This window comes from Mytilus californianus, unplaced genomic scaffold, assembly GCF_021869535.1.
Source record: "Mytilus californianus isolate M0D057914Y unplaced genomic scaffold, xbMytCali1.0.p SCAF_10, whole genome shotgun sequence".
NCBI classification, from domain to species: Eukaryota; Metazoa; Mollusca; class Bivalvia; order Mytilida; family Mytilidae; genus Mytilus; species Mytilus californianus.
The window spans coordinates 69,450,913-69,473,679 of record NW_026262582.1 but is presented as its reverse complement, the minus strand read 5'-3'; the positions used below and the strand labels follow the sequence as shown (position 1 = coordinate 69,473,679).

The window sequence follows — 22,767 nt, the reverse complement described above, 5'->3', positions numbered from 1 at the left end:
ATTCCGTGAACTTATTGTGACCTTACTATGCCTATTGCCATATTTCATTTTTTATTTGTATTAACTATATTTTGTATGTGTAATACAGGTATACCCAATGGCAACATAGTTGGTATTGCAATACACAAAGACTTACCTCGTAAAGGCGACATCAGTGGAGCACTTGAAGCAATTGAAATATTAGCTGGACAAACAGATGGAACGAATCCGCTCAGGGATACTGAGGATGCAATGTATGCTCTTCTTACAACAAAAGGTAAAACAAAAAATAATATTTTATTTATTAAGATATGAATATGATTGAGCAACAGACACAGTCTATAAAAGCTCACCCCGTATTACATTGTACGTGTTTCTTACAACAAAAGGTAAACAATAAGTCATATTTTATTCATTATGATATGAATATGATTGAGCAACAGGCACAGTCTATAAAAGCTCACCCCGTATTCCATTGTACGTGTTTCTTACAACAAAAGGTAAAAAAATAAGTCATATTTTATTCATTAAGATATGAATATGATTAAGCAACAGGCACAGTATATAAAAGCTCACCCCGTATTACATTGTACGTGTTTCTTACAACAAAAGGTAAACAATAAGTCATATTTTATTCATTAAGATATGAATATGATTGAGCAACAGGCACAGTCTATAAAAGCTCACCCCGTATTCCATTGTACGTGTTTCTTACAACAAAAGGTAAAAAATTAGTCATATTTTATTCATTAAGATATGAATATGATTGAGCAACATGCACAGTCTATAAAAGCTTTCTTGATATTATATTGTAAGTGTTTCTTACAACAAAAGGTAAAAAAATAAGTCATATTTTATTTATTAAGATATGAATATGATTGAGCAACTGACACAGACTATAAAAGCTCACCCCGTATTACATTGTACGTGTTTCTTACAACAAAAGGTAAAAAAATAAGTCATATTTTATTCATTAAGATATGAATATGATTGAGCAACAGGCACAGTATATAAAAGCTCACCCCGTATTACATTGTACGTGTTTCTTACAACATAAGGTAAAAAAATAAGTCATATTTTATTCATTAAGATATGAATATGGTTGAGCAACATGCACAGTCTATAAAAGCTTTCTTGGTATTACATTGTAAGTGTTTCTTACAACAAAAGGTAAAAAATAAGTCATATTGTATTCATTAAGATATGAATATGATTGAGCAACAGGCACAGTCTATAAAAGCTCACTCCGTTTTACATTGTACGTTCTGCTCAAAACAAAAGGTTAAACAATCAATCTGTTCAGGGATGCTTAGGATGATCGTTTGCTCTTCTTGCAACCAAAGGTAAAACAATAAATCCGCTCAGGGATACTCAGGATAATTGTACCCTCTTCTTTCAACAAAAGGTAAAACATCAATTCGCTCAACGAAACTAGTGATCCTATGTCTGCTCTTCTTACAACCAAAGGTAAAACAGTACTGTTTACTTACGACCAACATTGTCTTTTTCAGACTGGAGTAAGAATATACTATCTTGATACTGCGAACCCAGATCTCGAGGATTGAATTCGATTTTCTGAATAAGTTCATTTTGATAAAAACAAAATGTATGAAAAGAGGCATATTCTATTTACAGGCTCAACTTCCATGACGAAAGAGGTATTCCTTCCGTTGAAGTCAGAAGGCAAAACAATTGCCGAAGTCTCAATGCTGGTTGAAGGATTCATCGTTCTAGTGACGAGTTCATTTGACATGGAAATGAAAGGAAGGTCCAAAGCTGAAGTTTTGGTCGCAGTCGATTTGAAATACAGACCAGTTTTGACTTTTATAGAAGATGTCAGCACATGGGAAACAGGTAGTTTCAGTCATAAATCTATATCAATTTAGTAGAAAAACAAATGTGAAGTTGTCTTACATTTTGTTATCCAGGGGGGCATTGAAGGCTTATTACACGATATACGGTTGTTTTCCTTCATATTAAAAGGCCTTACGGTGATCTGAAGTAGTTTATATCCTTATTCTTTGACGTTAGGTTGTTAGCTGCCTGATTAGCTATCAAAGTTCTCTAACATTTTCTCTAATTTTATATCCATGAAAGCAAAATATCGATTGAATAAGTACTAATGATAACATTACATGTATGTTTCATTATAATACGTTATTTTGATTGGCTAACAGCAATCTCGCGTCATTCTGAAATTAATCATCATTTCAAAATGAAATGTAACATTGATCATCACACGTGCTTCCACGATAAAGTGCACAGGTAAATAAAAGAAAACTTAATACAAATCGTGTTTTCATGATCCTAGCAAAAAAATGTAATTATAAGTATTGAATGCTTCTTTTAGTAATTTTATAGGGTTGTAAATGCGTTGAGCGTGCGCACATTTTTAGAATGAAGCACTTCCGCGCTACATACAAAATGTACTTCGGTCAACGCTTTTACCCCCAAATAAATTTACAAAAAGAAGCATTCAATTCTTGAATAGCAAACAAGGCGAAATCATTTCACTTTAAGATTTTTAAAAACTGTTTGTATCAGTACCTTATTTCTTGTTTTATAAAGGAAACAGTTGTTTTTATTGATGTTATTTGACTATGAGGTATGGGATTAAGCATACCTTAAATTTCAATTATATCATAAAAATATCAAAAAGTCGATATGAATAATTTTCATACCCTTTACATTGTCCTCTCGATTTTGTTTATTTTTCGACAATTCAAGAAGAAATGTGTTTCATCTTCTGTTTTCTTTATAGGAGATACTGTCGTTATTGCATCTACCGACTATGACTGGAAGCAGGCTGAAGACAAAACTCTCATCGAATGCCCGTCCTGTAGAGATAATCAGAAGCGGGTATCGGGTATGTATCTTTACCAATTAAACTCACGTGACCACATATAGACGCACCAACAAATGTATCCTGATTATTATAGATATTGTCATTATTGCTAAAGCTTTAGGTTTTGGCATTACTTTTGTGAAAAGATGCGAAAGTTATGTTTTTACCATGCTATTGATTGTCTTTATATCACTTCGGTACTGATTGATATGTTATGACAGAAATGTACTGGAAAAAATATATGGATAAACTGCATAGTGATAGAATAATTGCATTTTTGTTTTTGATACTGACGTAAATAAATATGTCAAGCGAAGAAAGTAAAATAACAAAACATACCGAACTCCAATATCTAGCCCGATATACCGAGCTGATATTACAGCTTAAGAAGTCAGTATAAAAAATGAAATGCCATTATCTTTTATTTATTTTTTTCATTATGTGTATCTTGGTTAAGAAAAAGAATTACGTGAAGTAATTTATAGAACTCTTTTACGCGTATAAAACATTGCGATAGTTGTTTGGTTGCATGATTGCCATCAAGTGCATTTCATTGATAAATTCACGCAGATGGATATGGAGGAAAATAGCATTGACTGGTTTTTGTCTCGCCTTGACGGAGTCAAAAAGCGAGACATAGGTATGCTGCCTCCTGTGTCGGCGGCGGCGACGGCGGCGGCGTCAACAATGTATTAGTTTGTGATAAGGTCTAGTTTAAGGTGAACCACTAGTGGTTGGTCAATGATATCTGGTATGCAGTTGTATTAGCACTGACACATCTCATTCCCATAGAGATTATTTGGCCCTGCCCCCTCAGTCATGGTCTATTGACTTTGAAACTTTTGCTTATAATTTATATGTATTAGTTTGTAATAAGGCCAGTTTATGGGGAACCACTAGTGGTAGGTCAATGATATTTGGTATGCATTTGTATAAGCATTTGCATATCTCATTTCCATGGAGAATATTTTGTCCCGCCCCCGCAGTCATGGTCTATTGACTTTGAAACTTTTGCTTAGTTTACATGTATTATTTTGTGATTAGGTCAGTTCAAGGGGAACCATTAGTGGTAGGCCAATGTTAATTGGTATGCAATTGTAAAGCATTAGCACATCTCATTTCCATGGAGAATATTTGGTCCAGCCCCCTTCGTCATAGCTATTGACTTTGAAAATATTGCTTAGTTTTACATGTACTAGTTTGTGATTAGATCAGTATATGATGAACCGCTAATATTAAGTCAATGATATTTGGTATGCAAATTTATTTGCATTTGCAAGTATCGTTTCCATGAAGACTCCTCATTATGGTTCATTGACTTTGAAACTTTAACATAGTTTACAAGTCAATGTTTGTGAACGACTTATGATAAGTCTATGGTATTTGGTATGCACTTGTATTAGCATTGGCACATCTCATTTCCATGGAGATTGTTTTGCCATGTACCTTCAGTCATGGTTCATTAACTTTGAATATTTGCATAACTTACATGTTAAGGTATTGCTATTTTAATTTCAACATTTGCATTATCAAAAGTACAAAGAGGTGAGACATATCTCTGTGTTTACAGTTTATCCTAATTTATTCGTGTATCAATAATAGTAGATGCAGAGCATAAAGGGGAAACAAACACATTTTAAGTATTGCCTCGTGTATCGTTTATCTACGGCAGGTCCACTAAAGTTCACTCACTATGGCGAAATCTACAAAAATGTTGATATGAGAGGCGAAGTTGGACTCTTAACCAGAAACATTTTGTTCGACACTGAAGATGCTGAAGGATCAACTACATATGGTGGGAATCTTAAAGTAAGTTTATCACAGAGTAAACAAATGTCATTCACAGTGTGAAATTATCTATCGCCAGGAAATCAACTAACAGAAAAGGGTACCTGTTTGTGCAAACTTCGTGCAGTGATTTTTTCCTTTACTCCATCAAGTTAGTGTAGAGTAATATGCGGATCGGAGCTGATTGTGGACACGACAAAACGAACCGGAAGATACCAAAGTGAAAATCAAAACTCACGAGTCGAAGATAATCTGAAGACATCATTGCAAAGCACACGAAAAACGACGAAAAAGTAATTAACAGTTTACAAAAATTTCATAAATACAATAGACCGAGCAACACGAACCCGACCGAAACCCAGCAGGATCGAAGTTGTTTTTGATCCTACTCTACATGTGGCACCTGTCATATTGCTCATTTAAGCATAAATTCTATACTGTAACGTGAAAGTACCTACTTTGACATTTTTTCTCCTACGTTTATTTCAGATCAAGACAAAATTTTCAATTCTGTTCAAAATTTTTAAAGACATAATATCAAGCCGTGCATAAAATTACTAGTGAGAGGTTTAGCTAGCTTTAAAACCAAGTTCAATCCACTACAGTACTTTACCGATGTTTAGATATCGTTAATCCATTTTTACTTTGTAATCAAGTGAAAACAACGGCGGGAATTGCATTACCTCCAAAAAGAGTAAGAGCGGTTTGGTCCAGACGGAAATTGTCAACTGTACGCAAATGATAATTTTACCACAGAATTAGTCAATTAAGTTGTACCAGGCACTTTCAATTTATAATTATATATCAAAGCTTAAAAATTGATTCGATTTATTGAGAACCAATCCAGAAATTCAGCTTCGCCTTTTTCGCAGTGTCTGCTTCCTGGTAAATTACAATAAAATATTTGTTTGCAGAACTTTTAAAATCACTTAATTATATTTGTTTTGTTTTTTAATTTCATCATCAATTGTAATACTAAGTCATGTAATTCTATATTCAGGAACTGAAAGCATTCAAAAGCGTTTATATTGAAAATTTCATTATATTTACCTCTATATTCAGGTACTGAAAGCATTCGAAAGCGTTCATATTGAAAATGCCATTACATTTACCTCTATATACAGGTATTGAAAGGATTCCGAAAAAAGTAAAATCACAAAAATACTGAACTCCGAGGAAAATTCAAAAAGGAAAGTCCCTAATCAAATGGCAAAATCAAAAGCTCAAACACATCAAACGAATGGATAACAACTGTCATACTCCTGACTTGGTACAGGCATTTTCTTATGAAGAAAATGGTGGATTGAACCTGGTTTTATAGCTAGCTAAACCTCTCACTTGTAGCAGTCGCATCAAATTCCACTATATTTACAACGATGCGTGAACAAAACAGACAGACACAATAGGAAAAAATGAAAATAGGGAAACAAAGTGTTCATATTAAATGCCATTACATTTAACTCTTTATCCAGGTATTGAAAGGATTCAAAAGCGTTCATATTGAAAATGCAGAATTTAATGATCTAGGTCAACAAGAAGTGTTAGGTACGTAACAACAACCTAAGAATAGCTTTTTTTTTTAAATGTTTTTGATTGCATTCTATATAGCTAGATGTTTAGCAAGACACATTACAGAAACTTCTGTTTTCTACATTTTTCAAGATGCTGTGGGGAAATTGTCCTGAAAACGAAGATCAGATAAAGTAAGACGACAGCAGTTTACCGACATTCAAATCTCTTAAATCGATTTAGAAAAGACAAATCATGGTATTTAACAAAAACGTATCAACTGGGAGATATATACTCTATTTCTCTATTTGCAGGCGCTGTTCGAATGGTGCTTCATAGAAATGGAAAGTTCACAATTTGGAAGCTGTCATCATCCCTTTTGTCATAAAGTTATGTTCTAAGCCGAACATCATTGTTAATTTCTAATGTCAAGATATGATGGAGACTTAGCATTAATTATAATCGTGGTAACTTTGATAACTATTTAGCATTATCTGTTGTATCCTTTATTTCAAGTTCGATGGGATGGATTCGTTCATAATAGTCACCTAACTTTGAAAAATTCAGTGAGAAGACACAATTTACATAGCAGCACAGAAGTTAAAGGATAAGGCTAGCTGGATTTAATTTTTCCTTATAAGCTCCTGTATGAAATCTGCTCCATATGAATATAGGAAAAAGTCGGAAAGAGGGGGACGCATTTGGTTTCCAATAGGAAGTGTTCTTTTCATTTACTTAAACTGGGTCGATTTTACAAAATTGTCTTCTGGTCTCTGGTATCTTTGGCTTTGGCTGTTCTTTTTGTCCTATTTGGTTTTATCAGCTCTTCAAATATTTTGGCCTCGGGCATCACTGAAGAGACATGAGTTGTCAAAATGTGCATATGGTGTAGTAAAATTGGTACCATTAATGTTATTTTATTATAGTCAATCATACCACATCTCATTATCTCTATATTAATTAATTTCATATTTGGTATTTAAACTTACAGGCAGATACCCTATTCATTTCCATATGTGTGAGGATGTTGATGAAGACAAAGTTACAAGGCCATGGATCAAACACAACTCTATCCATCATTCCAACAGCAGATGCGTTACTGTTCACGGAACACATGGTCTAATTGTAAGTACGGTTATTGGTTATGTCAGAAAAAAGTATAAACATGTAAACATGTTTGTTCTAAAACTAGTGTTAATTAAACATGATTTATGATATAGCAAATAATTGACATATGCAGAAGAAATATAAATTTTAAATAATACATTCCTTTGGTTATTCGTGAAGAGGTTCGGTATAAGTGATTGCTTTGTACATGTGTTCTAACAGATTAACGTCGTGACGATCAAATCAAAAAGTTCGAAAATCTATTCCAGGGGTAGAAAATCCTTAGTATTTCAAACAATTCAATGTTTTGTAAACAGTTAATTCATCTATATGATCATATGAATAGTTTTTGTTAAAAAATCAGTGTCAGCGTTCTTTACATGACGTCAAAATTACTACAAATTTCAAACTTCAATATAATAAAAAAGAAAATTAAACCATAAGTCGAATAAAAAAATAACACTATAAAAAAGAAAAAAAAAAAAAAAAAAGACGAACAAAAGTCCACAAAATAGTGCATTGAAAATTAAAAGACCGGGATGAAATCAAATGCACCGGCAGCGAAGCAATTCATCCTATACAAGTGACATTTATAGTATTCTAAATATACTCGAATATCACAATAGTTATTGATATCGATATTAAACTCATCATAAATACCAGACTTAAAATTTTGTCAGACGCGCGTTTTAACTTCAAAAAGACTCATCAGTGACACATGAATCAAAAAGTTAAAAAGACCAAAATAAAATACGAAATTGAAAAGAATTGTGGACCCAAATTCCGAAAGGTTGTTGTCAACTAATCCAAGGTTATCTATTGTTAAGATCGGATGCATTAAAATGAAGGTAAATTTTGAATTTTTTTATATATATTTAGGTGGAAGATAATGTATGTTACATGACAAAGGGTCACGGTTATTTCTTAGAAGATGGTGGCGAAAAGAGAACGGTATTAAATGGAAACTTAGGGCTTGGTCAGGAAAAAGGAACACTTATTATAGCTGACAAGTAAATATCTTACATATCTCGTTATAGCATTTGTCTTTCTATAACAATTTTGGTAATTTTATAAGGATGTGCATCAGGTCTTGAAAAGTATAAATCATATCTTCATATCTTCAATTTTTCAAATTTTTTATTTTAACGTGTATTATTCAGGAAAAAACTATGTGTGTTTACAACGGGTGCTTAAATATAGAAAAAAGTTGGTGATATGGGGCAAAATATTTTCCCCTGTAATGTAGAAAAAACCCAAGAAGTCCGAACATTTGACAAGAACTCATAAACCTCGCCTGAGTTCATCCTTAAGGAAGAAATTCGGCAAAATGTTAAACCGCCATTTTACTTTTTTTACAGAGCACCAGCTACCTTCTGGATTACAAATCCTCTTAGTTACGTCACAAACAACGTAGCAGCAGGGGGTCAGGTAAATGTTTACTTAATTATCACTGCACTAGTTAAAATCCCATTCACAATCGCAAATGTCAAGTTGGTTCAGTATTTAAAATTCAATATTCAAAATATTGTTTTCTTAAACATTATTTTTCAGTCTTTTTTTAACATTTGCTTTCAATATTCAACATTCGTGTTTCAACATTCAACACTCGTTTTCAACATTCGACATTCGATTTCATCACTCAACATTAAACATTTAAAAAATATTTTGCATTCACACAAATAAATAGATTTAAAAATTACAATTACAATTTATCAGTTTGAACAGGCCAGTTTTCAAGCACATGGTTATGAGGCGTACGTTGCCTTTTGGGTCTATATAAAAAAGAAGATGTGGTATGATTGCCAATGAGACAACTCTCCACAAGAGACCAAATGACATAGAAATTAACAACTATATGTAACAATACGGCCTTCAACAATGAGCAAAGCCCATACCGCATAGTCAGCTATAAAAGGCCCCGAAATGACAAATGTAAAACAACTCAAACGAGAAAACTAACGGCCTAATTTATGTACAAAAAAATGAACGAAAAACAAGTATGTAACACATCAACAAACGACAACCACTAAATTACAGGCTCCTGACTTGGGACAGGCACATACATACAGAATGTGGCGGGGTTAAACATGTTAGCGGGATCCCAACCCTCCCCCTAAGCTGGGACAGTGGTGTAACAGTACAACACAAGAATGTTTACTCAGCTGGCATAAGAAAATTGAAATCTATCAAATGAATGTACTTTGTGGCATGGATTCTGTTATGGCTTATGAATTTATATTGTAATTTGTTATTTTCCGCCTCTATTTAGAAATTGTTAATATTTGGTTTTCCAACTTTTTGAGTATATAGTAATCTATACGTTTTTTCTGGAGCCTATTTGATAAAGATTATTCATCAACACGTGCCATGCGCACTGAAATATGTATCCAATTTTTTTTGAGGTGTTACTTTCTTTCAGGATATTGCTATATCGGGGCGAATATTAAGCAAGTCCTCTATTAATTTTTTTTCTGCAATTTTTTTGAACTAATGGTGTCATCAGTATCACATACAAATAACCAAAATGTTCTTCTTTATTGTTTTTATTAATTTAAAATTGGTTGTTTATGAAATTACAGTTAGTAGTTAACAATTTTTTTACGCGTCCAAAAAGATGCAACAGGTGCTCTATAGTATGTATTATGTCTCATGCATTTTTTTGTTACATTTACACAAATCAACATGGACAACGTGGCATTGATGCACTGATACCTGATGTCTTTTTCTGATATTTTTGGGTATCACGTCTGGTTCATTACCTAATGCAATAGGATCATCGGGAAAATGTTTAAATCGTAAATAAGAGTAGATTATTCGTGTTTTTAACATACTTCTTTAAAATGCGGTAATTTCTGATATGTGCCTTGGTGTTTTGAACATTGCATTTTGTAATCACTCTCGTCTCTTCTAGAGGAAGGAGACAAGTTAGTGTTTGTGTTTTTTTTCCAACTTCCAATATTGCCTACTAGTTGTGAACAATGTCCCTTAGCGCTACAACAATGACGCTAAGGTTCCTCCCTGTGTTATAAGTTAGTGTTTATGTTTGTGTTTGTTTTCGCACTCAAATCTCTTTCTAATCTGTGTCCAGTTGCCTTATTATTTTTATGAAACAAAAAGATATAAAAGAAGTTAAACCCAAATCACAACCAACAAGATTAAAGAGGTCACTAGTGATGCTTTGAACAACCGATTGTTTCTGTCCTGTGACGAATGTTTGTTAAAGCCTTTGACATTAGTTTTATCATGTTGCATCACTTTCGTATGGAACAGAGCAATACCCCGTCATAGATACCATGATTTGATTATGTGACGCTTGAATAAAAAAGATAAAAAGGCCTTCTAAACTATGAAGTTGAAGAGCGTTGAGCACCCATTATTCCGAAAAGTTTTGCAAATACAGCTAAGGTAATATATTCCTTGGGTAGAAAATCTTTAGTATTTCGAAACTTTCAAAGCAATTTTAGTGTTTAAAAATTAGAGCTAAGGTTAGGGGTTTGGGTTAGGGATTGGAGTATGGTAAGGGCTCGGGTTATTTTATGTAAGGTTGACTTTGTCGGCTACACGAATATTGATAAAATTTAAATAAAGGCAACAGTAGTATACCGCTGTTCAATAGTCACAATTCGCTTCAACTGAAACAAATCCGGTTCACAAACCAAAACCGAGGGAAACACATCAACTATAAGAGGAAAGCAACGGATCAACATAAACAACCAATTTTAAATTAATAAAAACAATAAAGAAGAACATTTTGGTTATTTGTATGTGATACTGATGACCATCAATTTGTGTTATATGCAAATATATAATATACCAGGACTGGTGCAGTTGTAATTATTCGACCTTATTGTTACCAAAAAAATAAATCCTTATAATATTTGGCTAATGTAAGTACATATTAGACACGCGTTACCTCTACGACAGATTCATGTTTTGTGCTGGGATCAAAACCATTTGGATGTCAAATCAAACACGGCGTTTCAAATTCATAAAGCAAGATTTAGCAATGATTACCTCCCTTGGGGAAAAAGAATCTTAATATTTGCAATTGAGTGACAGTATATTTACAGAACATAACCGCATCAATGATATTTAATTTCAGTTGTTGATTGTTGATTACAATACAACTGGTGAAGATGTGGTCATTATGACAACTAAATTTTAACCATAACATTATTTGAAATCAGTAACTTCAAAAACTGAACTATTTTTTCCTAATTCGTAGTTGGTTTTTATCGTGTGGGGCCATACATCTTAAGTGAAGAAACATGGATTTTTCTGAGGGTTGTAATAATTCTTTGTCAACTCCCACCTCTGTCATCTCTTGGTAGCATTCTCGCTCAAGTGTGGGAGGTCGTGGGTTCGATCTCCGGTCAGGTCAAAACATGAAAATTGGTATTTGCTGTTTCTAAGCACGTGGCATTTAAGATATAAGCAAATAATGGTCGGCTCGATGTCAGAATAATGTGTTCGTAGGATGATAGGAGGACTGGTACCTTGTGCACAAGCACGTTAAAACACGTTAAAAAACCAACTCATCGTGTCGATGTAGTACAACGCATGGTTTATATTCATATCACATAACCATATTGAGGTACTGAACATGCATTTAGTGTACACTGGACGTGAAGCAGCCATTCAACCTTCCGTCCACTGGTGAGCTTACGTATACACAAATTTTTATTTTATATAGGGACGAGGATATTGGTTTACATATCCACTCATTCCAACAGGACCTTCAGCTGATAAAGGATACATGTTAAAAGATGAAGCAAGACGCACAGTTATTACTGAATTCTACAACAATGTTGCCCATTCAAATAAAAAGGTAGGGATGGAAAATCTGTTTTCTACGGGTTTTCATAACAAAATTTAAAGGACAATCATTGTATCAACGATTTATCAGGGTTTTCTCTATAGTTAATAAAACTACTACAATCAAGAGTAACTCATAACTAAGGTATTATTTGCTTTTACCTTTAACTGAATTAAGTATATAGTTATTAAAATCTATCATATGACTCCTGATGTTTACAAAAAAAGAGTAAAATAAAAAAAAGTCTCACTTGTATGACATTCAAATGTTCAGCGTTGGTGTGATTATCAATACAGAGCGTCTTGATTTTTTATTTTTTCTAATGTAAATACTATTAATATTCATTGAATTATTGGTTTTCATTGAGTATACCATAAGCAAATATAAGATGTATCAATTAAATACAGAATTCAAGAGAACTTGTGTCCCGCATAAGATTGATAATTAGATGAACCTTTTACTTAACTAAATGGACATACTATTTGAATTTGTTTCCAATGGATGTATTGTGTATCTTCATGACTCAGACATAATCATGATACTTGAACTCTGTCTAAACATGTTCCAGGTACCAGAATGTTGTTATAATCTAAAAAGTTATATAACAAAAATATCGAACTCCGAGGAAAATTCAAAACGGAAAGTCCCTAACCAAATGGCAAAATCAAAAGCTCAAACTCATCAAACGAATTGATAACAACTGTCATATTTCTGACTCAGTACAGGCATTTTCTTATGTAGACAATGGTGGAGTAAGCCTGGTTTTATAGCTAGCTCAACCTCTCACTTGTATGACAGTCGCATTAAATAACACTTTTGACCTTTGCAGTCATGAAATATGTTCTAAAAATGTCTAGGGATAAAATGACCGTTGGATAGGTTTTACATTATTTTATATATTTTATTTTGCGACGTGTTTAATTACATTTTGGATGGCAAACTTTTATCATGAACTTACCTCACAATGAGTATTGAAAAGAAAAAAAATGTGCTCCCTGCAATAGGTATCATGCATTTATTTCTAATGGATTTATCATGATCTATTTAAAAATAATGACCAAATTCAAAATGAGGTATGGAATATTCTGACAGTTGCACAATAGTGAATCAAACACAATTGTTACTAGATGCTTTTAAAATGTACTAATAAGCGTGAATTTTCCTTAATAACAGTCAAATATACAAAACAACATGTAATAGATTGCACGCGTCCGAATCTCTTTTCTGGATTTAACTTCATAAAAAACGTCCAGAGGCAAATATTTTAAAGCCAATGATGTACAAAATTCGAAACAGTTGAAGAGCTATTTAATCAAAAAGGACCTAAAAATATCCAAATTCATTAAAGGTCAAATGTGACTGAGGGAGTTGAAACCTTAGTTTCTTATAATTTCAAAATTGATTAAAGGACAATTTAAGAAAGGTGTGTTCAACTTTCTTTACCGGATGAAGCAAATGCATGATTCGATGAATGTGTTTTCTAGATCTTCAAAAAGTAATATAACAAAAATACAGAACTCCGAGTAAAAGTTCTAAACGGAGAGTCCCTAAGCAAATGGAAAAATTAAAAGCTCAAACACGTCAAACGAATGGATAACAACTGTCATATTCCTGACTTGGAACAGGCATTTTCTTTTGTAGAAAAATGTGGATTAAACCTGGTTTTATAACTAGCTAAACCTCTACTTTTGTATGCCAGTCGCATTAAATTCCATTATATTGACAACGACGTGTGAACAAAACAAACAGACGAAATAGGTAAAAATGTCAAAAATAGGAGTACAGCAGTCAACATTGTGTTATAATCTTAATCACTATAAAAACAAGCAAATATGTCAACAAAGAAAAACAAAAAGTCATATAGACAAAGCACATATACGAAAACGAAAGACAAGAATACAACAATTTACCATAGCACCATTAAACAAGTATGAGATGTATACTTACCGAGCCACGTCAAATGGATATTACCAAAAATAGTCTAAACAGAAAAAATAATAATTTTTAAAGACAAATACAAGAATAGTATAAGTCTGAGTAGTTGCTGCATGCTCTTGAATACCGAATGAGTTGGGAAATGTTTATCCCATATGCAGATGAAGTTGGTATATTGCTATTAAAGTGGGGTGAAAGTGATAATTTTAAAATTAAAATCGTCTCGTTTGTCATAAATTCTATACTGAGATGTCCACATATGACAAATTCGAGGTATAAGTCTAAAAAGGAGACAGAGGAAGCCGTGTCTGTTGTTTCTTTAATTTCTAGTTTTGGAGTATATATTAATGGAATCCAATCCGAAAAGTTTGGATTGTTAATGGAAAGAACATCATCAATATATCTGAATGTGATATTAAATGAATGGCGTCTTTGATCTACATGTTTTTGACAAGAGTCTGAAGGAACTCCGACTCGTATGAAAAATACGAAGAGGAAGAGGTCTGCAAGGAGATGAATTATATTCTATGCCTATAGAGGTAGGTCACTACCATTGGTTAAGATGTTGTATATACTGTCATACATTTATTTGTTGTTGCTACATTAATTTCAGCACGGTTTTTTCCTTGATAACGAATTTCATCCCGATGGAAGTGCTACTGGATACAACAGATACAGACCTAAGGAAGATCCCATAATGCACTTGAAATATAAGAACTCTACTGATAAACCATCAATAATAAACAGAATGACAGGTAAAAACAATATATAATTATATATATAAACAAGTCTAAATTGAAAACAACGTTCAAACCTATCATTGCGTTGTGCATGCAAAACAAATTTCTTGTTAGAGGGGTCTAAATACAGCACAAACAACATTTTCCAAAAGACCAAAAATGTGAAAAAGTATATTTTAACAAAACGCATTTGACTAACAGGTCGAACAACAAATGTTCTTAAACCCTGCTGACTGCCATTGGCGATTGCCAAATTAACGGATCACCGATATAATAAATGGATCTTAATTATAAATTCAAAACTAAACAGAAACCAATAAACTTGCGGAAAAGATGGTATACCGCAAATAAAAGGTGCAATGGTTTTTGTACACCATATCCGGATTTCGACAATTAATGTCTCTTCAGTGATGTTAGGAATCGAAACGGTATTTGGAAAGCCATACAATTTACCTCAATTTAGGATAGACTCTTGAATTGTGAGGAGTCATCTATATATATATACAAGTTTGTGTTTTAAATAGTTTTTAATAACTTTAGATGACGTGAAATCTTTGATACAAGAGTCTCTCGTGTGACTTATCCACTTAAAAATGTGAGGTTTCAACAGTAATTATTTTTAGGTACTTTTAAGTTTTTTTGTGATTTTTTCTAAATGAAAAAAATGGCCGAATATTTAGTTTTCCTGAATTTGCTTAAACTTATACAAGGACAACTGATTTGCGTCTAAAGATTCAGACTATGAATTAGGATTTTGAAATAAAAAGAAAATCATAAAATTGATATATGATATTGCAAATTCAGTTAACCAAAATTATCTTGATAATGTTCTATCCATTTTGGTAAAGGACATTTTTGCGTAGTACTTGTTTCAATATTTCTAACTTCTCTAGTCTAGTGTTGTAGACTAAATAGATTTCTATATTCTTACAATGTTTTCTTTGACTTATAATTCGCATCTCTTTTTGGAAGTTTGGGTCCTAAATGCTCTTCAACTTCATACTTTATTTGGCCTCTTAAACGTTTTTTGATTCGAGCGTCATTAATGAGTCTTTTGTAGACGAAGCGCGGGTCTGGCATGCACATTTTTAATCCAGGTATCTATGATGAGTTTATTGTGTTTATTATATACTATTATACGATTTTTTAATGAAATGATATGGTACGAACAAAATGATGTAATTCAGACATTTTTCATCCATTTTAGCGTACAAAAATTCTCCCAGAAACGCATGGATTAGAGGAGGAATGTTCAAAATAGTCCGTGCATCGTAAGTTACCATTCATGATCTGCTAACCCTTCCCGAGCACTTGAGATTACCCCCGTTTTTTAGTGGAGTTCATATTTCTCAGTCTTTAGTGTGTAATGTGGTGTTTTGTACACTGTTTATCTTTTGGTCTTTTTTATGTTTGCTATGGCGATGTTAATTTATTTTCGACTTATGAGTTTGAATGTCCCTTTGGTATCTTTAGCATCTCTAATTCAAAAATGAATATTTTATGCACGGAAATATTCCCCATTGAAGACTTTATTTGAAGAGTTTAGAAACAAGTGTTATCAATCGGATACAAGCATAATGGGGATGCAGTTATTTGCAAATATCAATTGTTCATTTGTCTTTTCTTTACAGGATACATGAAGTTGCATTTTGTCTGATATTTGTCACTGCAGTTATTTGTTGCAATAGAATCAATGAGCTAGGATAAATTGTTTAATTTTTGTGATGCTTCCCTTCGTTGTATAACATTCTCTTTAAGATCGAAAAGCAAAAAGGTCAATAAGTTTTGTACTTTTGAAGACTAGTCAGTAGTTAAGCGATACTGAAATCGTATAAATGCACTACAAATGTAGATGAATAATTTCCTATTTTTTCTTTTTTTTTCTATCAGTCAACTTATTTACATCACGTCTTAGTTCTACCAAATTGCATTACAGCAAATTTATTTGGCACACTATGATATATGTATAATAAATTCTTCATTTTTGAACAGCGGTTAACTACTATTGCCTTTATTTACAGGTTATCAGACAGTGCTGAGTTACTTAATATAGTAAAGTAAGTTTTACATAAAAGAACATGTGTAAAGTAAATTTGACATAAAAGAACACGTGTAAAGTAAGTTTTACATAAAATAACACGTGTAAAGTAAGTTTTACATAAAAGAGCACGTGTAAAGTAAGTTTTACATAAAAGAACACGTGTAAAATAGGTTTTACATAAAAGAACGTATGAACGCACTCACATAATCACACCCGAAACTTGCATAATAGTTTTTTTATATCGTTTTAAATATTGGGTAACAATTCAATTAAGTATTATTCAATTTTGTTTTTTACATTTTCACATTTGAATTGAAATGTATAAGCTATTTTTTTTATCGCAATTCACTTACATGCTCTCAATAGCTGTGTGTATTCTTAAAGCGATGTTCTTGTTTTGTGTCTATCAAATACCGTGATCATTCTATTATTTATGACATTTTTTCTCCTTCAATGAACATGGTGAAGTAGTTGAGGCAAGACTTATGTGTATGGTTCCGGCGTCAACAGTTGTTTAAATTTGTGATTATATAATCATGCGTATATATTAACTGATGCAATGCTAATTGTATATATGTATATTTATCACGTAAATTATATAGGCTGTTTGAATAAGATACTATAATTAAGTCAGTTTAAGTGGAATAAGTAAGAAGTTAATAAAATTTAGAAAACGAGTAATAACTCAAACACAGATCTCCAAGATTAATTTAAAAAGGGGAAAGGCAAAAAAACTGACAAAACCAATCGCTCGACTGTATCAACAACAGAAAGCATTTGTATTATCATTGACCAATGTGATTGCCATGGACATCACGTAGTCCGTCCCCTCAGTCATGGCAAACTGATATTGAAAACGTTCCATAGATTTGTGATTAGGTTTGTGATTGAAATAGTTAAGATGAACCATAAATGTGAGTCAATGGTATTTGCTTTGTGGGTATTTGCTTTAGCATATTAAATTTTAATATCATTATTATTTGGGTTCAACCCTCCAGTCAATGCCTATAGAAACGTTTCATCTTTATGTGTTGCTATTGAAAAAATTCCACATTAGCTCTGTTTTATTAAAATGAGACATATCACTGTCAAAACAGACTATTACCCTTTTACACATCTATTATATAGAATATTTCATGTTTCATTTCGTGTTTTTTTCACCAGATTAATTTACTCTCATTCAAATTTCCTTTGAAGCTTTCGAATTTATAATGAATGACATTCAAGCGACATTATCATTATAAAAATAAATATAAAATGAATGTCATTTGAAAACTACAAATACGAATTAAATGCATTGGTTATCAAAAAAGATACCCTTGAGGACCTACATTTTACCAGCAGAGGTATCACCAGCCCAGTAGCCAGTACTTCGGTATTGGCTGGTATACACATACGAATATTATTTTTTAAAAGTTGATGTTGCCAAATTTGGCAAATTATTTTAAATCAAAGAATACATCTCCCACATGCAAAGCTCTGATTCCTTGTCCAGGTTTAGCGACCGTTGCTGTCCTCTTTGGTTTAGAAACTCTTCATTTCTTTAATAAGGTTTGGATTTAATAATCTGGTCTGGAGCATCACTGAAGTGACGTTTATTGTCAAGATGCGCATCTGGTGCAGAAAAAATGATACAGTCAAGGTTAATTGCCACTTCATTATTTGGGATAACTAATCTGTGCTTTTATTACTTTAAATTTAATAACAATGACAATTTTCAGTTGAAATGAATTTTACGCATATATGTAGTCGATATTAACTTGATTGAAATTTACCTGTTCCTTTGTTTTACTTAATTTCATCGGTGGTCGATTATTTATCTTATGCTACATCGTTTGATTCTGTATATGATATTTTTAGAGAGAATACTGCACTGCAGTTCATAGACCAGAGTGTATTTATAGGAGATTCTCCTAATTTTGGAGAGACAGCAACAGTTAACGGTCAACCCGTATCAATTGGAAGATCTTTACCAATGATTCCTGCAAATATGTAAGTAATGATAGCTTTAAGAACACTGATGCGATGGAAAAAAATTTGCTCCTTTTAAACTTTTTGATTGGAGCGTCACTGGTGAGAGTTTTGTAGACGAAACGCGCGTCTGGCATACAGATTTTCAGTCCTGGCTTCTATAATGAAATATATGTATAAGCATGATAAGGTTCGATCACCTCTAAAGATGCAAATTAATTCTGTTAAACGTATCTTGTGCATTGCAATTGGTATAGTTTATACTACTTTTGCCTTTATATATATTTCTAACTATTAGTATTGTATTTCGGTATTAGAGTGACCAAAAAAAAACTTGATACATTATTTCATTGAATTTTGCTGTAATGAAATAGTGGAAAACGTTTAAAATTTAGGAACGTATCTCTGATTCCTTGTCCGGGGATGGGAGAAACGTTTAATTAGTATGGTATAAGCACTCAATCTTTTGTATTATGTTTTGAAATACTGAACTCCGAGGAAAATTTAAAAGGAAAATCCGTAGTCAAATGGCAAAATTAAAGCTCAAACACATCAAACGAATGGATAACACTGTCATCTTCCGGACTTGGTACAGGAATTTTCTTATGTAGAAAATTGAGAATAAAACCTGGTTTTATAGCTAGGTAAACCTCTCACTTGTATGTATTTGAGTTTTTATTATCAAGTCCTCGAGCATCTCTGAATAGATTTATAAAGAAACAGAAATACTGTTAAATTATCACAATTATTGAATGGGAACGGTAAATTGAGGAGCGGTGGTGTAGACACGACTAAAACTAATTGAACACTTAATGTGAAAATTTAATTGAGGAAAAAATATAACAAAAATACGGGACTTCAAGATATATTCAGAAAGGGAAAGTCTATACAAAACTGACAAAATCAAACGTGTTATTTTTTATAACATCGACACGAATGGAAAAAAGCGTCATATTCCTGACTTGGCACAGGCATTTTCCGTCGAAACAGGTTGGCTTAACGTGGTTTTATAGTCAGCGTAATCTCTAACTGGTATAACAGTTGAGAACAAGTGATCAATAGTACGGGATAAAGTTAGCCTTTTTTCCAATTACCATTCACTTTTTCAAGTATCTGCAAAGGGAACAAATCCCTAGGTTCGATAAACTGGAATTTTTACATGATAAAGAATTAAAAGTTCCTACATTTGTAGTATACAGGTAATCCAAACAAAGGCGTACAAAAAAAACCTATATAGCTACATTATAACTTATGTCAAAGTACGCTGAGACATGCCGATTCAAATAAATTTAGATAGGGAACACCGCATGTTCTACTTAATAATTATTCTCAAAGCAAAATATTTTGAAATTAGAAGCAAAATTGGTTAACTAAACATTGAATGTTATTGCTAAACTGAATAGGATTTGTGAATATGAACTGGATTTCGAATCTGATGTATAGCTAAGAATATTCTTTATAGGTAATCTTTTTCGACTTAATTGAACATTTCAGGATAAAAAGTTTCAAGCCACGAAATGTGATAACCTTTGGAAAACGGACTTGTTTTGATATACAAATTTGTATTTTTAAATTAACTTTTACGTTACAAAATTTGAATTCAGGAAATGGAATCAACTGTAAACATGTGTAGAACAGTTCCTTGTTGCTTTATATATATACATAATTACTCTATATATATATATATTGATAAATTGATAATATTGATTTAAATTGTAAGGATGCAAAGTTTCAATCCAAGAAATGCAATCAACCTGAGAAGAGGGCCCATTTATGTAACAGATGTTTTCTTTGATGGTTTTGCTGATAACGAATATTACCAAATGGGAGCCATTGGTTGGAATAAACTGGACAGACAATCCCCTTTTAACAGTATTACTAATGCACAATTTGGTTTTTCTGATGTAAGTTGATTGTTTTAAAAGGAGCCATGGTAGCCGAGTGTTTTAATTTGTTCAGTGATAATAGCATGTCTATATTAAGGTTGTGAGCTCGAACACTGCGCCTGGTAAGACTGTTGAACTCCAATTAAAATTGAGAATGGAAATGAGGAATATGTCAAGTGACAACAACCCGACCAAAGAGTAGACACCAGCCGAAGGCCACCAATGGGTCTTCAATGCAGTGAAAAATTGTTTTTTTAATTAAGTAGGATTGTACATTTTACTACCCACGAAAGACTGGTAAGACTGTTGAACTCTAATTGTTTTTTTTAATTAAGTAGGATTGTACATTTTACTACCCACGAAAGACTTGTAAGACTGTTGAACTCCAATTGTTTCTTAATTAACTAGGAATGTACGTTTTACTGCCAACGAAAGCCTGGTTAGACTGTTGAACTCCAATTGTTTTTTTAATTAACTAGGATTGTACGTTTAACCGCCCGCGAATGCCGTAGAAGAGGGCAAAATATACAAAAAATCAAGCTCATAATTCAAAAACATACTGACAATGCAAACAAAAAAACGGAAAACAAAAGACGACGAATAGACAAACTGTACAGAATATGAATAACAAAAAAACACCTTACGACTAGAGCAATGTGATCTCCACCAAAAACCGGGGGATATCTCAGTTGCACCACAAGGTTAAGCAGATCCTGTTCCACACAAATTTTGACATATGTGGCAATTGACGATAACTATCAACAATAATTGAGATATAAGCCATTAAAACTTTTGCAGGAAATAGTTCTTTTTTGATTTCTTAAACATATAACGTTTGCACCTTTTTCTTTAAAAACTATGAATTTTAACAAGGATTTTATATGATAACAAAACAATATGTAATAAAGTTATGAAAAGAAACGTAGGAATTGGCGGAAATGCTTATATTAGTTCTTCAAGGATAGAAGACTTTCAGACAAAAAGTCATTAACAAGACCAACGAGTACCCTCAAAGTTAAAAACGGGTTATTGGTTTATAAAATATTATTAAGAAAAAAATTTGCAGGGATTTTGCTCTCGATAAATGCCATATTGTTTTGCAAAAATGTTTTGTATAATATTAGATTTTCAGATATGTTTACAGACTTCAGTATAAGATTATTATTTGGTACACTTCTAGCCACCTTTAGATACAAATGTATTTTTCTACCATAGCCAAGCGAAGGAAACAGAGTCAAAGATACTCGTCAGGATGAAACACAGCGAACTGGTGACGATATCCGATCATTCAGAGATATGGATAACTCGGTAACGGAACTTGAAGCATCAGATGATTCAGTCGTTACAGTTCTAAGTCCTGAAGCCTTCCATATGACAGAAGAGTGTAAGATTAGGTCAAATTGGAATTTTGGATACTGTGAACATGCTTTCGGTAAAGTAAGTGGTTAACATTTTGTTCATCAGTGTAGCATTATTAAAAATGAAAATTCAATTATACAAAAAGACAATGAAGATATGAGGCTTTAAATTTGATCCACCAGAGTCATAAGAGGTGATTGATAAAAAAAAAAAACTAAATTATGTATGAATTTGAAGAGAATGAAAAGAAAAATAATGCATAACAAAATGTAGCATATATAACGCGATAGCATTAATGATTCCATTAAATAAGAATAAACGGCACAAGCACATGTATATATAAGAATTTGAATTTGTGGTATGATTGCCAATGCGACACCTCTCCACCAATGTCAAAATGACATAGAAGTTAATAGCTATAGATCACCGTACGGCCTTCAACAACGAGTAAAACCCATACCGCATAGTCTGGTATTCAAGGCCCCAAAATGACAAATGTTACTCAATTTAAACAAAAAAATTACTGCCTGATTTATGAAGAAAACAAAGAACGAAAAACAAATATGACTTATCGCAACAAACGAGAGCCACTGAAATACAGGCTTTTTACTTGGGATAGGCACATACAGAATGTGATGGGATTGAACATGTTTGAAGTCGCATAGCATCCCCTAGCATGGACAATGATGCAATGGCACAACACAAGAACATACTATACAAATCAATAAACGAAAAACAAATACAAAAAACAGTAATGAACAACAACCACTGAAGTACAGGCTCCTGAATTA

At 32.6% G+C, this 22,767-nt stretch overlaps 1 protein-coding gene across 1 annotated transcript in view; it reads left to right on the top strand.

Moving 5' to 3' along the window:
* The window catches only part of LOC127718417 (cell migration-inducing and hyaluronan-binding protein-like), a 127,098-nt gene that overhangs the window by 19,619 nt on the left and 84,712 nt on the right, over positions 1-22,767 (top strand). Inside the window, exons 5-19 of the mRNA XM_052224433.1 lie at positions 89-256; positions 1,615-1,833; positions 2,741-2,845; positions 4,497-4,633; positions 6,085-6,157; positions 7,113-7,246; positions 8,108-8,238; positions 8,587-8,656; positions 11,922-12,056; positions 14,593-14,734; positions 15,927-15,990; positions 16,741-16,776; positions 18,621-18,752; positions 20,452-20,635; positions 21,833-22,054. Of these exons, the coding sequence (XP_052080393.1) occupies positions 89-256; positions 1,615-1,833; positions 2,741-2,845; positions 4,497-4,633; positions 6,085-6,157; positions 7,113-7,246; positions 8,108-8,238; positions 8,587-8,656; positions 11,922-12,056; positions 14,593-14,734; positions 15,927-15,990; positions 16,741-16,776; positions 18,621-18,752; positions 20,452-20,635; positions 21,833-22,054 (1,952 nt within the window). The remainder of the gene's footprint in view (positions 1-88; positions 257-1,614; positions 1,834-2,740; positions 2,846-4,496; positions 4,634-6,084; positions 6,158-7,112; positions 7,247-8,107; positions 8,239-8,586; positions 8,657-11,921; positions 12,057-14,592; positions 14,735-15,926; positions 15,991-16,740; positions 16,777-18,620; positions 18,753-20,451; positions 20,636-21,832; positions 22,055-22,767) is intronic.